The following is a 12324-nucleotide window of genomic DNA, read 5'->3' as shown; positions in this document are numbered from 1 at the left end:
ACTCGATCATGCAAAGCTACTGGGGGAATGCGGCACGCATGCACATCATGTTCATTTGCTCCATCCACGGTAACACATGAACGTGACTGCTATGCAGACACCTGCCACCACAGCCTGCAAGGCTGTTGGGGGAATGAGGCAAGTATGTTCACCACGTTCGTGACGGTCGGAAGTTTACATTTTTGAGCACTAGGTAAAAAACTGAAGCTTGGTACATCCACTATTGAACAACAGCCGCACGCCTAGGGTACGGCCGTGCTGAGCAGCACATTTTCATTAGATCGCATATCTTTTGCTGCGACGCTGACGCCCTGTATAGCCTGGCAGTGGTACACACCAATAAAGTCCGGGCTTTACTTAAGCTTTTCCGCGATCTCCACTGGCGAACTCGAGCTCCCCAACGCACGCAACAGAATGTCAGATACCTTCGAAGGGATAGAAACCCGCCAATTCACGAACCTCGGTGAAATCATTAGGGTTCTGATATATGCATAGCAAAGGCGGAAGCCCATGAGGTGTGCTCACTTATGAGCGCAAGTTGTAGCTATCCACAGCACGCCAAGCACCCTTGGTCCCAGCAGCTGCACGAACGTCACTGTCACGCCACACTATGAACACAACGCCGTTGAGTCACTGACGCCCGTTCTCACCTCAAACGCAGACAAAAAGCCCTCCGACGAGGGAACCACCATTTGCTCACTCCTCCGCACGTCTGTTTACGCTGTACATTGTATGCGGGTGCAACACGCCCCCCAGGCGAGCTAATCGCTAATAACTTGGCAGAGCATGTGTACGGCACGCACATGCAAGCAAGTGCTCTCATCGAACCCATCAGCGCAGCGTGCGGCGCGGCTTTGCGCTTCGAAGGGAGACGCTATGCATCGTCAGCACCATGCATGCCTGTACATGGTCTTCTGGTACACTAATCTCACCAACACTGCGGGCGCATTGCAACTGTAAGCAAGATTGTCCACAAAGAGGATAAGCGCAAGACAATGGCGCAATTCCATGCGCCACACGCAAAGCGGTCGAAGCGCACAATAAAGCAACGAGTGTCAGTCTTGGGCGGAATCCTCACTGAATAGAAAAGCTGATCGGCCAAGAGCTCGACCCAAAAAGGAAACGCAAAACGTACTGGCGCGATTCCATGTGCTACATGCGCAGCCCTCGACGCACGACATGAGGTCACAAATCTCAGTCTCCTATGACACCTTTTACAAAAAACATTAACACAATAATCACAGACTCCACTAACGGCATGTCGCCGTAGCGCGAATGCACGGGACCCGACAGGACACTTAGGAGCCTAGGAAAAGCATTCCGAGTGCAGTTAATCAACTTCGCGCCTAGGTCACACTCAGAATGAGCGGCCATTTGATCCTAAAAACTACTGATGACCTAGCGAGTCGCGCCGGCGCGTCGCGCCAAAAAGCCCTCACGTCACGCATGAGACTGAAGATTACGAGGCAAGGACTTCGCCCGCCTTCTGCCATATTGCGTTTGTGTTGTCCGGGAGATCCGTTAGGTTTATGGCCCTTGATTGCAGTGTAGCAACGAATGCCAAGAAACCCAACAATCGTCCCGATCACTAAGGCGAGGCTTGAAAATGCAGGCAGCATGCCAGGCCGGCATCTCGCATTTTTTATGTAATAATTATGGGGTTGGGACGCGTTTTTTGTTACCCGTGAGTTTTCTAATGCCGTCAGAGCATTAATTTTGCGTGCATCTGCCCTGTTTGCTTTCTGTGGCCAGCAACGGGCCGCCAGCACACACCGCTGGGAAACTATTTGGAAAGGTCTATTGGAGCCAATGTCAAGCTCTGAAAGTATATACACACCAGCTAAGAAAATATGCGAAACGTCAGCTGTAACGTGAACAGTCTGCCTCGTCGTCGAGACTATGGAGTTGTTTACAGCTGTCACACATGCACTCCCGTAGAGTGCTCTGCCGCATGCTCCAGGACTACTGATGGTAGTGCGCACAACATCACACAAGAATTAGACCAGCTGGAAGATATCTTTATTAAAAGAACAGTGGATGTTTTGCTGTTCCTTTTGGTATTCATTTACGTGGACATGAGACGCGCACAACACAATGTGGCAGCAGTTTAGGAAGCGGGCCGGTGGAACAGTAGCCCTGTGGCGAGCTGAGGAAAAGCTTGACCAAGTCACAACTGATTTGGACGAAAAATTTTATTTTGTCAGGCTAAGGCACATATGTGGCTGTTAGTGTGTTATTTCAATGGAAACAGATCTGCAGCACGCAAACGCCCCCGGCAATCGCTCGTAATTTTTGGAATATATTCACCAAATAATGAGCTAGCTGCTGCCAGGGTGGCAGGCATTTCTTTGTGGAGGAGCTGCGCGCCAGTAGATATTCAACGACAAACATAAGTGAACATGGCATTTCAACATTGTGCCAATGTTGATTTGAAAAGCTTTTGAGTTATTGCTTACACATTCGGGCTTTTGCGGCGGCTGAGCCACACACAGCCCCCTGAACCAGGGTGGATGTTTCCCTGAGATGCCAGAACTAGTTCAGCAGCAAGCAGACGACTGAAGCTCACGAACACAGCAGTTGGAATCTTGAAGTAGTGCAGCGGTGGTGCAGCTCGATGGCATTGGTAGACAGAGTGTGGCAAGAGCTGAATGAGTCAGGCACTAGCTGGAGTGCAGCACCGCCAGACTGCAGACTGCAGCCGTTCCCTGTCCAGTTTCCAGTTTCCAAAGGTCAAGAAAAATGAACTTTCGCAGGAAAAAAGGCCATTAGCATTCACCAGTTCTCTGCAGTTCCCTCACAAAAACCTGCAGATGGGCTCACTTCACACAGAGAAAGTGCTGGCGCCCCAGAGGAGGGCTTGGCTACACAGCTGCCAGGGAGCATAACAGTCTAAAGTCTTAAGTTTTGAGAGCTGGAAGTCTGTGTCCTGCACAGTACAGCGGCAGGCAAATGTGCTGAATGAAGAGTGCATCAGCAGCCGCAGGTACAACGCTCTTGCGGCGCTGAAGGGGATCTTTATGGACGCCTCAGTGCCCAGCCTTTTTTACAAAAGAGCGTTTGCTTTGCTGGTTGATCCGCTGATGCTGTGTCTTTCGGGGCCCGCTGAAAAGGCACGGCGCCTCGCAGCCAGTTCTATTTTTTTCTGCGAAGCAGCAGAAGTGGACGAAGCCCTGGGCGAAATGCTGCGGGCGCTGACTGCCCGCTTTGGCTCCGAAGACATTGAAAGAGTGCCTCCAGTGATGCGCCCGGACCCTGAGTACAAGCCCTTGCTGCTGACGCCCATAGGCAAGAGCGACGAAATACGGCAGTTCAAGTTGCTGCAGCTGGTGCCGAACATAAGTTCAGATGAAGCCGTTTTAAGCCAGCAACTGTTGGCCGTAGACCCGCTGTGGACCGGCGCAATGGATGTGCGCCCTGAGGTGAAGTCTTTGGCTATGAAGACCGTCGTTGAGTTTTGCAGTCGGCACCAAGCATGCTGCTGCACTTCACTGAGCCGCTGGCGAGGTCACTTCTTTCCTGTGTTGTGCACCAGCACTCGCGAATACTAATGAGAGCTCTTTGCGCACTCACACTGGTGCTTTCTTGTGGCTTGTACAAGTACAACGGCGAAACCATTCACATGTTGGCTGGCTAGCGGGACTCCAACACAGTGCCGATCCAGAGTTTGTACGAAATCACAGGGCCACCAAAGCCACCAAAAAACAGGTCACTGTTGTCTCTCTACAAACCCAAAAAGAACAGGCGATCAGTGCACTCACACAGCTTTTCAAATTCTTTGAAATTGTCTGCCCCAGCGCTCTTCAAGAGTGCCTTCGACAGTATGAGGCTCGAGGCCACTTCAGCCGCTGGGAGCTCTTAAGTCGAATCTTTAGAGACACCAATGGATCTCTTTCGGGCAATTAATGAGGCCTTTTGCAGTCACAAATTGAATTTGTTCCTTGAAACCCTTGAAAAACCCTAGAAACTATGCAGTTTCGGCGGCTTAATCTGCTCGCATCATTCCATTGGCTCTTAAAACCCAGCAAATGATTTTGAACTAAGAAGGTATGTCTGCTGCTAATTGGGGAATTTGCCCAAGTAGACAGTATTAATGAGGTGAACTTTTGGCCCTGCTGCATCCGCTCCGCAGATGTCAGAAGTGAATTTGAGTTGCTCTGGGGCTGTAGGCTGAAGGTTATTATTCGAAGCGTTAAAAGAAATATTTTTCTTGGTAAATTCACGGCATAGCCCTTGGCAGTTTGGGCTGGAAAGGCTTAATGGCTTTACCAAGGTTTTTCCAACTTTTTAAAAAACTGGCTGCTGGCCACCTGAATACTGTGAATACTTTTTACCTGCGCTTCCCGATGCGCAGCAGATCTAGATCATTTTTGAGCACCTATGTCTTTCGATACCTGTAAAGCCGCTGCAGCTGCTTGGTGGCATTAAACTTTTTTGACAAGATTGCCCTAACGGGATCAGCCTAGAAGTCTGCGCAGAAAGCAGTACTGTGCATGCAAGCCTCACTCTCTGCCAATGCGAAGCAGTGCGGGCTGCCGGGGCGCCACTGCTTCCTGCTGCAGCAGTAAAAGCAAAATACTTCTGCAGCAAAACGCTAGCTAGCTAGCTCAGCCGAGTCCCGTGCTAACGCTGCGGAAAGCCTTCTGTGCTTGTTTCACTTTCATGCCTTGCAAGAAGGGCCTCTGGCGGCCTGAGAAGGGCAAAAACACTTACCACCAGGCCGCCAGAGACCCTTTTTGCATGCCACGAAGCTGAAGCAAACACGGAAGACCTGTGCAAGTTGCCACTTGAATGTTGATTCTGGCCTGAGCTTAGCCTTCGTTGGACACCATCTGCAAATAAGTGGAGAAAGAGTTTCAGAAAGTCGCAGGAGCTAAGCTTTTGTGCTGAGAACAAAACATTTGGGGCTTTCCAAGCGGCAGAAATAAAATGCATTTCGTGGTTTTTGATAACAGGTATGCTTCGGTTTCTCAAAACTTGCATGCAAATTGCAAACTTTAATCAATTTCAGTAGTTCAACAGCTGAGAGCGGCTTCTGGCTGCGACGCGAAATGCACCTAAAGCTAGCAGCAGCGCCGCGAAGGCGACCCGCGTTTCTTTCCAAAAGGAAAGCTGCTGCTGCTGCTGCTGCTGTTTATAAGGTGAAGCCCCGTTTGCAGGCAAGAACTCAAAGGACAAAAGATTGCTTGACAAACTGAAACACGGTTTCTGAGTTGTTTTTCCATTTCGTGCGCATTTAAAGTTCAGAGACGGCGTCTTTCTCTCTTGCGAAAAGAAGCAGCAAATGCTCTGAATAAAACAATTTTTATAAGACAGGAATAATACTTTGTCTCAGTTGCTTTAAGCACTTTGTCTTGTTGCTCAGAATGCATGCACGCGTTTCTGTTGGAAAAGCCAAGAGCCCGGCGTCCTTATTTGCAGATTTTGGGTCTTTTCCGAACTCTTTCGCCGCGGTTTCTTGGCGTCGTGAGTTCCCTTTTGTCAATTTTTTAATGAGTTTTCAATTTAAACCTCTTCTCTCACTACTTTTGGGATTTGAATTCAAGTTCCAGTCGAAGATTCAAAGTTCCTCCTTGGGGGCTGCAGCCGCGAGGAGGAAGTCGCCGATCATTTCCACTATGGGGGGCCCCATGTAGAGGCGCCTGCGGTCGAGGGCCTGGGGCCCCTCAGGGTATAGCACGACGGCGGGCAGTTTGGACTTGAGGTCGAAGTCAATGAGATCATTAAGTTCTGCGTTGAGTTGGGCGAAGAGGAGGCGGCCGCGGAGCTGCTGCTGCTGGCTGAAGCCAGCAGCAACTTGCTTCCAGGCGTCGAGGAACAGCTCGCAGCCAGGGCAGCGGGGCTCGTAGTAAAGAACTGCGAGAGGAGCCCTTGGTGCTCCATGCAGAGTCTGGAGGAACTGGTGGTGACTCACCTCCTTCACAGGTCCCCCCGGGCTCGTAGCGCTTAGCCGGTGAGACCTGAAGTGCAGCTCTCGAGTACCCCGGGCCCACTGCTCAAGAAAGGCTTCGAGGCTGTAGAAGCTAAGAGGCATGCCCAGGGAATACTGCGAAAAGGGAGGAGCCTCTCTTAAGACCCCAGAGGCCCGCTGGTAGGCCCAGGGGTTGGGCCTGGGGTCTTCGAGGACAGCCCCGCCCCAGGGGGTACTGAAGAGGGCCTCGGCCTTGGCGGCCTCTTTGAGGCTCGTGCGGGCAATGTGGAAGGCTAGTTGGGATTTGTATTTCTCGTAAAACTCCATCAGAAGCTCCGCAATGTCTTGCAAGTTTTCAAAACGACTCACCTGTACGGACAGCAGCGCGCGGCGGCCCAGCAAAGGGCCCGTAGGCACTTCGCCGTAAAACACTTTCCTGTTTTCAGCCTCCAGCAGCAGCGCCAGCACTGCTCGCAGCTCCCACAGGGGTTCGGGGGAACTGAGAAAAGTTTCTTCGCCCAAGTCGAAGGGCAGCAGCTGTCTGTACACCCGGAGTTCTTCCTTCTCCGCCGCCTCCACAAACTGCACTTTGAACAAAGTCGACTTCGACGGCAGCTGCTGCCGCTGCTGCGCCAGCTGCGCCAGCAACAGCGCCCCCGCGCTTCCCCGGTGGACCCGCGCGTGGACCACTGGTCCAATGGGCGAGGCCTGCAACTCCCGAGCCGCCTCCCGGGGCCTCGCCTCATCTTCTGAAGAAAACTCTGCTGCCCGGCCCTCCTCAGCCAATACCCAATACGCAATTTCTGCAGCAGCCACGTCGGGGCCTCCGTAGCTGCTGAACAGCGCGCTGCTACTGGCCCTGCCCCCAGGGTAGAGCCGCAGCACTGGGGCCTCCTTGGGGGTCCCCTGGGAGACCACCTGGGGGGCCTCCTTAGCTTCCAGCAACTCCCGAAACTCTGGACTCTTGCTCAGCGGCACTGCCACAACCCTCGTCAGGCTGCCCCAATCCCGCAGCAGCTGCTGCGCCTTGCGGCTCTCCCGTAACGCCTCTTCAGACGGCGGGCAATCAGCAGCAAAAACAGCCAATAGGGGGCTTCCTAGGGGCCCAGTGGTCCCCAGGTCCTCCACAGAAAGAGTATCTAAGGGGGGAAGGTCTTCTTCTCTAAATATTCCCCCCCGGGAGCCTGAGCCTTTTTGCAGGGGGCTCTGGCGTCCAGGCAGCTCCAGCTCGTCTAGCGGGTGCTGCACTGGAACTCCACTTTTTTCTACTCCTCGGGGGCTTGTAGCTTCCGCAGGGGAGATAAAGAAGCTTTGGGGAAAGAACAATATCAAACAAATGCACAAATACCCCAAAACATGCAGCAAGCGCACTCGCACTGCCCCCCGACGCCGCCGTCGAGCCACAAGCAGCTCCAGGCCCCACCACCAAAGGAAACTCAGCAACATACTTAATTATCGCCAATGTTTGTACTGCAGCTTTTCTACCTTTGATAAATGCAGCTATATTTCAAAGAATTGCGCATTAGGGGAACTTCGGCTGCTGAGAAACACCTAAAACTGCCGTGAGACGCTATGGGGTTGGAGCAGCTAGAAGATTGAACAGAATAAAGGCTTCTAGATATCAGATATGCCATAAGCGGCTGTTGTGCGATTTTTAAAGAATAATGTTTATTTAAAACATTAATAAACGAACTGAAAGCATTCAAAACCGCAGGAGGAGCCTGCGGCCGTAGTGCAAGGCTGGGATGTCTGTATGACCGGTTGTTCCGTCTTCGAAGCAGCTTAATCACCTCCCCCCGTATCTGGAAAATTCAAAAGCAAGTGAATGAAAAATTGAGTAAATTTACTCTTTTCATTATTTCTGGCTCGCGAACACGGCAGATACAACAAAGACACCAAAGTTATTGAAGCGCGACACTGCTCTTCGCAGCACGGCGGCAGCACTGCGAGCCCTCCACACAAGGTTGCTGAAATATTTCCACTTTGTCGTATTTAATTTGAATGAATTTAACGTTTAATTGCACATCTTAGAGACAATTTGTGCAAAGATCCGAATCGGGGTACTGCAGGACAGGAGGAGAGCCGATGGCGCGACACCGCAGCCGCTCAATTCTGCAGATCCGAAGGATAAGTGCATCCTTGAGTGTCTCTAAATTGAAATAAATTGCTTTATCCAAAATGTGAATAAAATTAAACGATTTTTAATTTTAAATATACAGCGGAAGCCTGAAAGTTGGAGACAGGAACGGCAGCAGCGCTTATCACTTGATGAGCGCTGCTGCCGTTCCTGCCTCCAACGTTGCCAATCGTCATCTACGATGCCTTTGCATCTCCTAAACACGCTGTTTGTAAAAGAAAACAACAAGTTTTATTTTTTTAATTGTAAAAGTGTTTTTCTGTCGCAAAATACATTGAATGCGGTGGGTGCAGAGCTGCCTAAGCCTCCCTGCCTGCGGATGAAACCAGGTAGTAAACATTGAACAAACATTGAACTGTGAATATTAAGCACATATTTATTTCATTTTCACATAAAATGAAATAAATATGGGCTTAATATTCACAAAGTAAATCAAGGCTGCACTCCTCTGTCTCCGTACTGGTTGATTGGCTTCAGCAACTACAGTTTAAGGTTTGCGGTTTAGGGTTTAGGGTGTAGGATCCAGTTTTCAGTAGTTGGGGTGCAAGGCTGCATGCTTCTGTTCAATATTCTGCAAGCCCATAATCCCTAGGCCTAGCCAGTTTTCGGCAAAATTTATATCCCCCTAAACTCTTAACCCTAACCCCTAAACCCTAGATGCGCAGAAGTGAATCCTCTTCAGGTAAAGAAGTACAGCAGTGAACGTTTTTCCTGAGTCCTGTTTTGCTACATATCCGAATCAAACGGCGAAGAAGGTCGCGCGCCGTTTTGGGTTTAGAGTTTAGGGTTTAGGATTTAGAGTTTCCGCTTTTAAACCCTAAACCCTAGGCCCCAGCACAGACATTGGCATTAAGGTCTAAAGAAGCATTGTGGCGAAGCAATAAACCCTTAACTGTACGCTTAGACCTCTGAAGCCTGCACTCTACAGCCGAAAAGCCCATCCCAAAGCCCTAAACCTTAAAATCATAAGCGTGAGTCAAAAGTCTGTACGTTCTTTGCCGAACGCCGTAAAACAATTGTGCCTTTTCACGGCAACTGGACTGGCACTCCTGAGTGATAACAACGAAGTAGAAATGGGGTACACCAAGATCCGTCGAACGCAACCGAAAATTCCGTGCCAAACGAATAATACTCTGAAAAACAACTTCGCAATGAATCTCAGTAAACCGCTTCCCTGAGGGTGTATACTTGTCATATGCGCTGGTATTTATGAACTGCAAAATTTTACTTCCTGATATGTTATGTTGCTGATTTATCTCTCCCTGCAAACGTAAAAGCAAAACTGTCCCAGGAGAGAAAGCATCACGAAAACGTCGAAACAGCGCAAGTTCACTTGTTTGGCCAAACTAAAGGCCCTAATGCGTTGCTACATAGTATAAGTTAGTGGCTACTTCTACAGATCTCGATATATCATCTGCACATCCCTGTAGCACACGAGCACGCTTCATGAATGCCGCCACCCCTTTTCAGGGTCGACAATCTCTCATGAGCCCCACACTAACTTTTTGAGCAATAAACACAACCAATCGCTTCATCTGTCCCTAGCATACGCTTGAATAGTACTTTTATCGAGTTCGAGATTCTTTTCATTGATTAGCAAGCAGAGTGTCACACAAGAACAGAATAGCAAACGTGGGTAAAGTTTCCGACCTGATGTAGCTTCCTTCTTAATGCCGAGAATCTTTTACTCTCCTTGGAAACAGCTCGGTGTCGGTTCAGACTCCGGCTACCTTTTATGATCATGCCGCTACTTGAAAAGTGTCGGCACCAACAATCTGTTGAGACTCTGTTGCGCACCAGACACTTTATACATAAGCAGTCATCAAAAAGCTCAATTTTTGGAGGCAAAGCTGCCTGGCAGTCAAAGCAAGTGTGCCCAGAGCTGCCAAATTTGCACTATGCAGAGATCGCACTTTGAAGACAGCCACTGTCGCCACCACATTCTCCCGAAACGCACATTCTGCTTCAAATCCTCTGAGTCATTTACCGCCGCTGAGAGAGGCTCTTGCAGTTTTCGCCTGCTAGTGTCCTTCAAGGTGTACGGAAATAACGCAAAGAGATGTAGGCCCTGGATAAACCAGTGTGAGCCAAAAACAATACTAATTGCATGCGTCAGTTACAATGAGGAGCCGCAAATTTTCCATCAGGATGATGGCTTTGCTGAAAGCGAAGAGATGCATTGAAGCTGGTAGTATAAACAAGTGCTGTATCCACTTTCTGTGAAAATGTCCTAATTAAGGGTGTCCTTGCCTATTATGAGGAACCCAAAATTGCCTTTTTAGATTGTGGGGAATACAATTGTAACAACACTTCGTATTATGCACGTGAGTGTTGAACAAATAAACCTAAATTGGCTCAAGCCAATTTACTCTACTACATATCATGAAGTACATTATGGTTGGTTTGAGCTTGTTGCAGATTCCTTCGTTCCAAATCGGGTACCGCTAATAGGTTCTGGATCAAAGAAAAGCAGGCCTCAAAGAAAGGTTGCATAGTTGATCCAGGGCTTGGTTCTCACAACATAGCCTTTGGCTTTTGTCCAGCAATATGCTAATGTTAATGTGAATCTCTCAGGTATCGTGTGAATTTGCAAACCGGTAGATCTGCAGCAACTACAGGCTAAGTGGAGTTTTCCTTTTCCATGAACATTGACGCAAATAGGTTAGGAGCAAAAGCGTGACGCATCTGCTGAAGAAACAAGACACGCGGGGAACTTTTTCTATTTTTAATAGGACACAGGCTTCTACAACAATTCTTTCCCCGACCAGTTAGTGAGTGATACCAGGAAAATGGGGCATAACGGGACTGTCGTTACGTTTGAGACTTTCTGAGGATTGAGTGTCGTTCTGCGTTTGTGTATAATTCCCAGCCATGTAAACAGTTGCGTTTTGAAGCATTCGTTTGACAGCTGCACGCAGCGATGCGTGACCTATCCCGTGTTTGAAGCTCATGCAAAACGTGAAGCAAAACTACATGATATCTGAACTTTCTGCTACGTCTAACGCGGTTGAAGATTGCACAGTGGCCTTCATATTATCGCTTTTTATCGGCCTTATGATTATACGGCAAGGACAGAGAGCACTCGAGTTGCGGAGTCATTTTTTAATTACCTAGTATGTACGTTAATTGGATGGTTAGCTAGAATGAATAAGCAATGATCTTCAGGGCTGTTTCACCTCGCCAGCAAAAATGCAGCGCTTTGTAGTCCTTGCGTAAATGAACGTATTTAAAAACTTGCTGCCATTCTATAAAGCTAGTGTGTCACGCACTAGAGTACTCAGTGACGGCTCTGATTTTCCTTAAGTGCTGAATTACGACGAAAACCAATTCATGGGAGCCCGAATGTTATTCAGAGTTCGTAGAGAGCATAAAATTTGAATTGTGTTATTTTTGTCTCATGTCACACGCGGAGCGTTTAGCCGAGGAGCTAGGCATCATAGCTATTTGGAGTTTCTGGCCATTTTTGTGATTAATGCATAGGTAGCGATTCCGCCCTGAAATGCCACAAGGTTCCCAATAACAGAAAGTGCGCTTTGTGCATCGCCGCTAGTAGCATTGTCGAGCCCATATGAGCAACGATTTGTTAACAAGAAGCTCACTAGACTGAAAGCTTGAGAAATAACGCAGCTGCTGTGTCCGAATGCTGGCCTAGATGAAGTAATCAGTATTATGGTACTAAGACCCCACGGCAATGTCATTAGAGGATATGGCAACACTACAATGTGTTTTGGTGCGCAGACTGATCACACAAGGCGTGTGGGCGTCATGGCTTAGTGCTAATCATAGCACTTCAATAAATGGTGTTTTTAGATGATGACAGCTTCCCTAAGTCTTCTCTGTATGGATGCTCCAAGTTAAAGCAGATATGCTGACACAAAGTCTCAACAGCATGGTGGTACTCGCTACGAGCACTAGGGTCTCGCAGCAAACAGGCGACAGAGCGGCTTTAGGGCCGAGTAGACGTAATCATGCAGAAAACATCGTACTTTCTGAAATTCCAATGTCAACTGCTTTGAGGCCAAGGCGATTAGAAAGAAACTTCTCCGTCCACTATCAAAACCTGGTCACGTCTGCATGCCAAAAGCATGAATACTTTTCCTTGTGGAATTCAAGTATTTCGTACAGCAACTCGTCAGCTTCTGCATTCGCAGGCTGAGATAACAGAAGCCCCACTCATCTAGCAGCTCCAAGCTAAAGTAAATATGCTGACACAAAGTCTTAATAATGCGAGTAACAGCATGGTGGTACTCACTACGAGCACTAGGGTCTCGCCGTGAAA

General features: G+C 48.9%; 2 protein-coding genes across 2 annotated transcripts; one reads left to right on the top strand and one right to left on the bottom strand.

Annotated features, from left to right (window-relative positions):
• Positions 1 to 3017: 3017 nt before the first annotated feature.
• On the top strand, positions 3018 to 3548 carry ETH_00002410 (uncharacterized protein; the record flags this gene model as incomplete). Its single annotated transcript, XM_013378032.1, has 1 exon — positions 3018 to 3548. The coding sequence occupies one exon, from the start codon at positions 3018 to 3020 to the stop codon at positions 3546 to 3548; it is 531 nt and encodes a 176-aa protein (XP_013233486.1).
• Positions 3549 to 5557: 2009 nt separating this feature from the next.
• On the bottom strand, positions 5558 to 7354 carry ETH_00002405 (protein disulfide isomerase, putative; the record flags this gene model as incomplete). The annotated part of the gene is made up of 1 exon (XM_013378031.1): positions 5558 to 7354. The coding sequence occupies one exon, from the start codon at positions 7352 to 7354 to the stop codon at positions 5558 to 5560; it is 1797 nt and encodes a 598-aa protein (XP_013233485.1).
• Between the last annotated feature and the right edge of the window lie 4970 nt (positions 7355 to 12324).

This window comes from Eimeria tenella, genomic scaffold, assembly GCF_000499545.2.
Source record: "Eimeria tenella Houghton genomic scaffold, Eth_scaff71, whole genome shotgun sequence".
NCBI lineage: Eukaryota > Apicomplexa > Conoidasida > Eucoccidiorida > Eimeriidae > Eimeria > Eimeria tenella.
The sequence above is the reverse complement of the archived record's forward strand: the minus strand, read 5'-3'. Positions and strand labels throughout refer to the sequence as shown.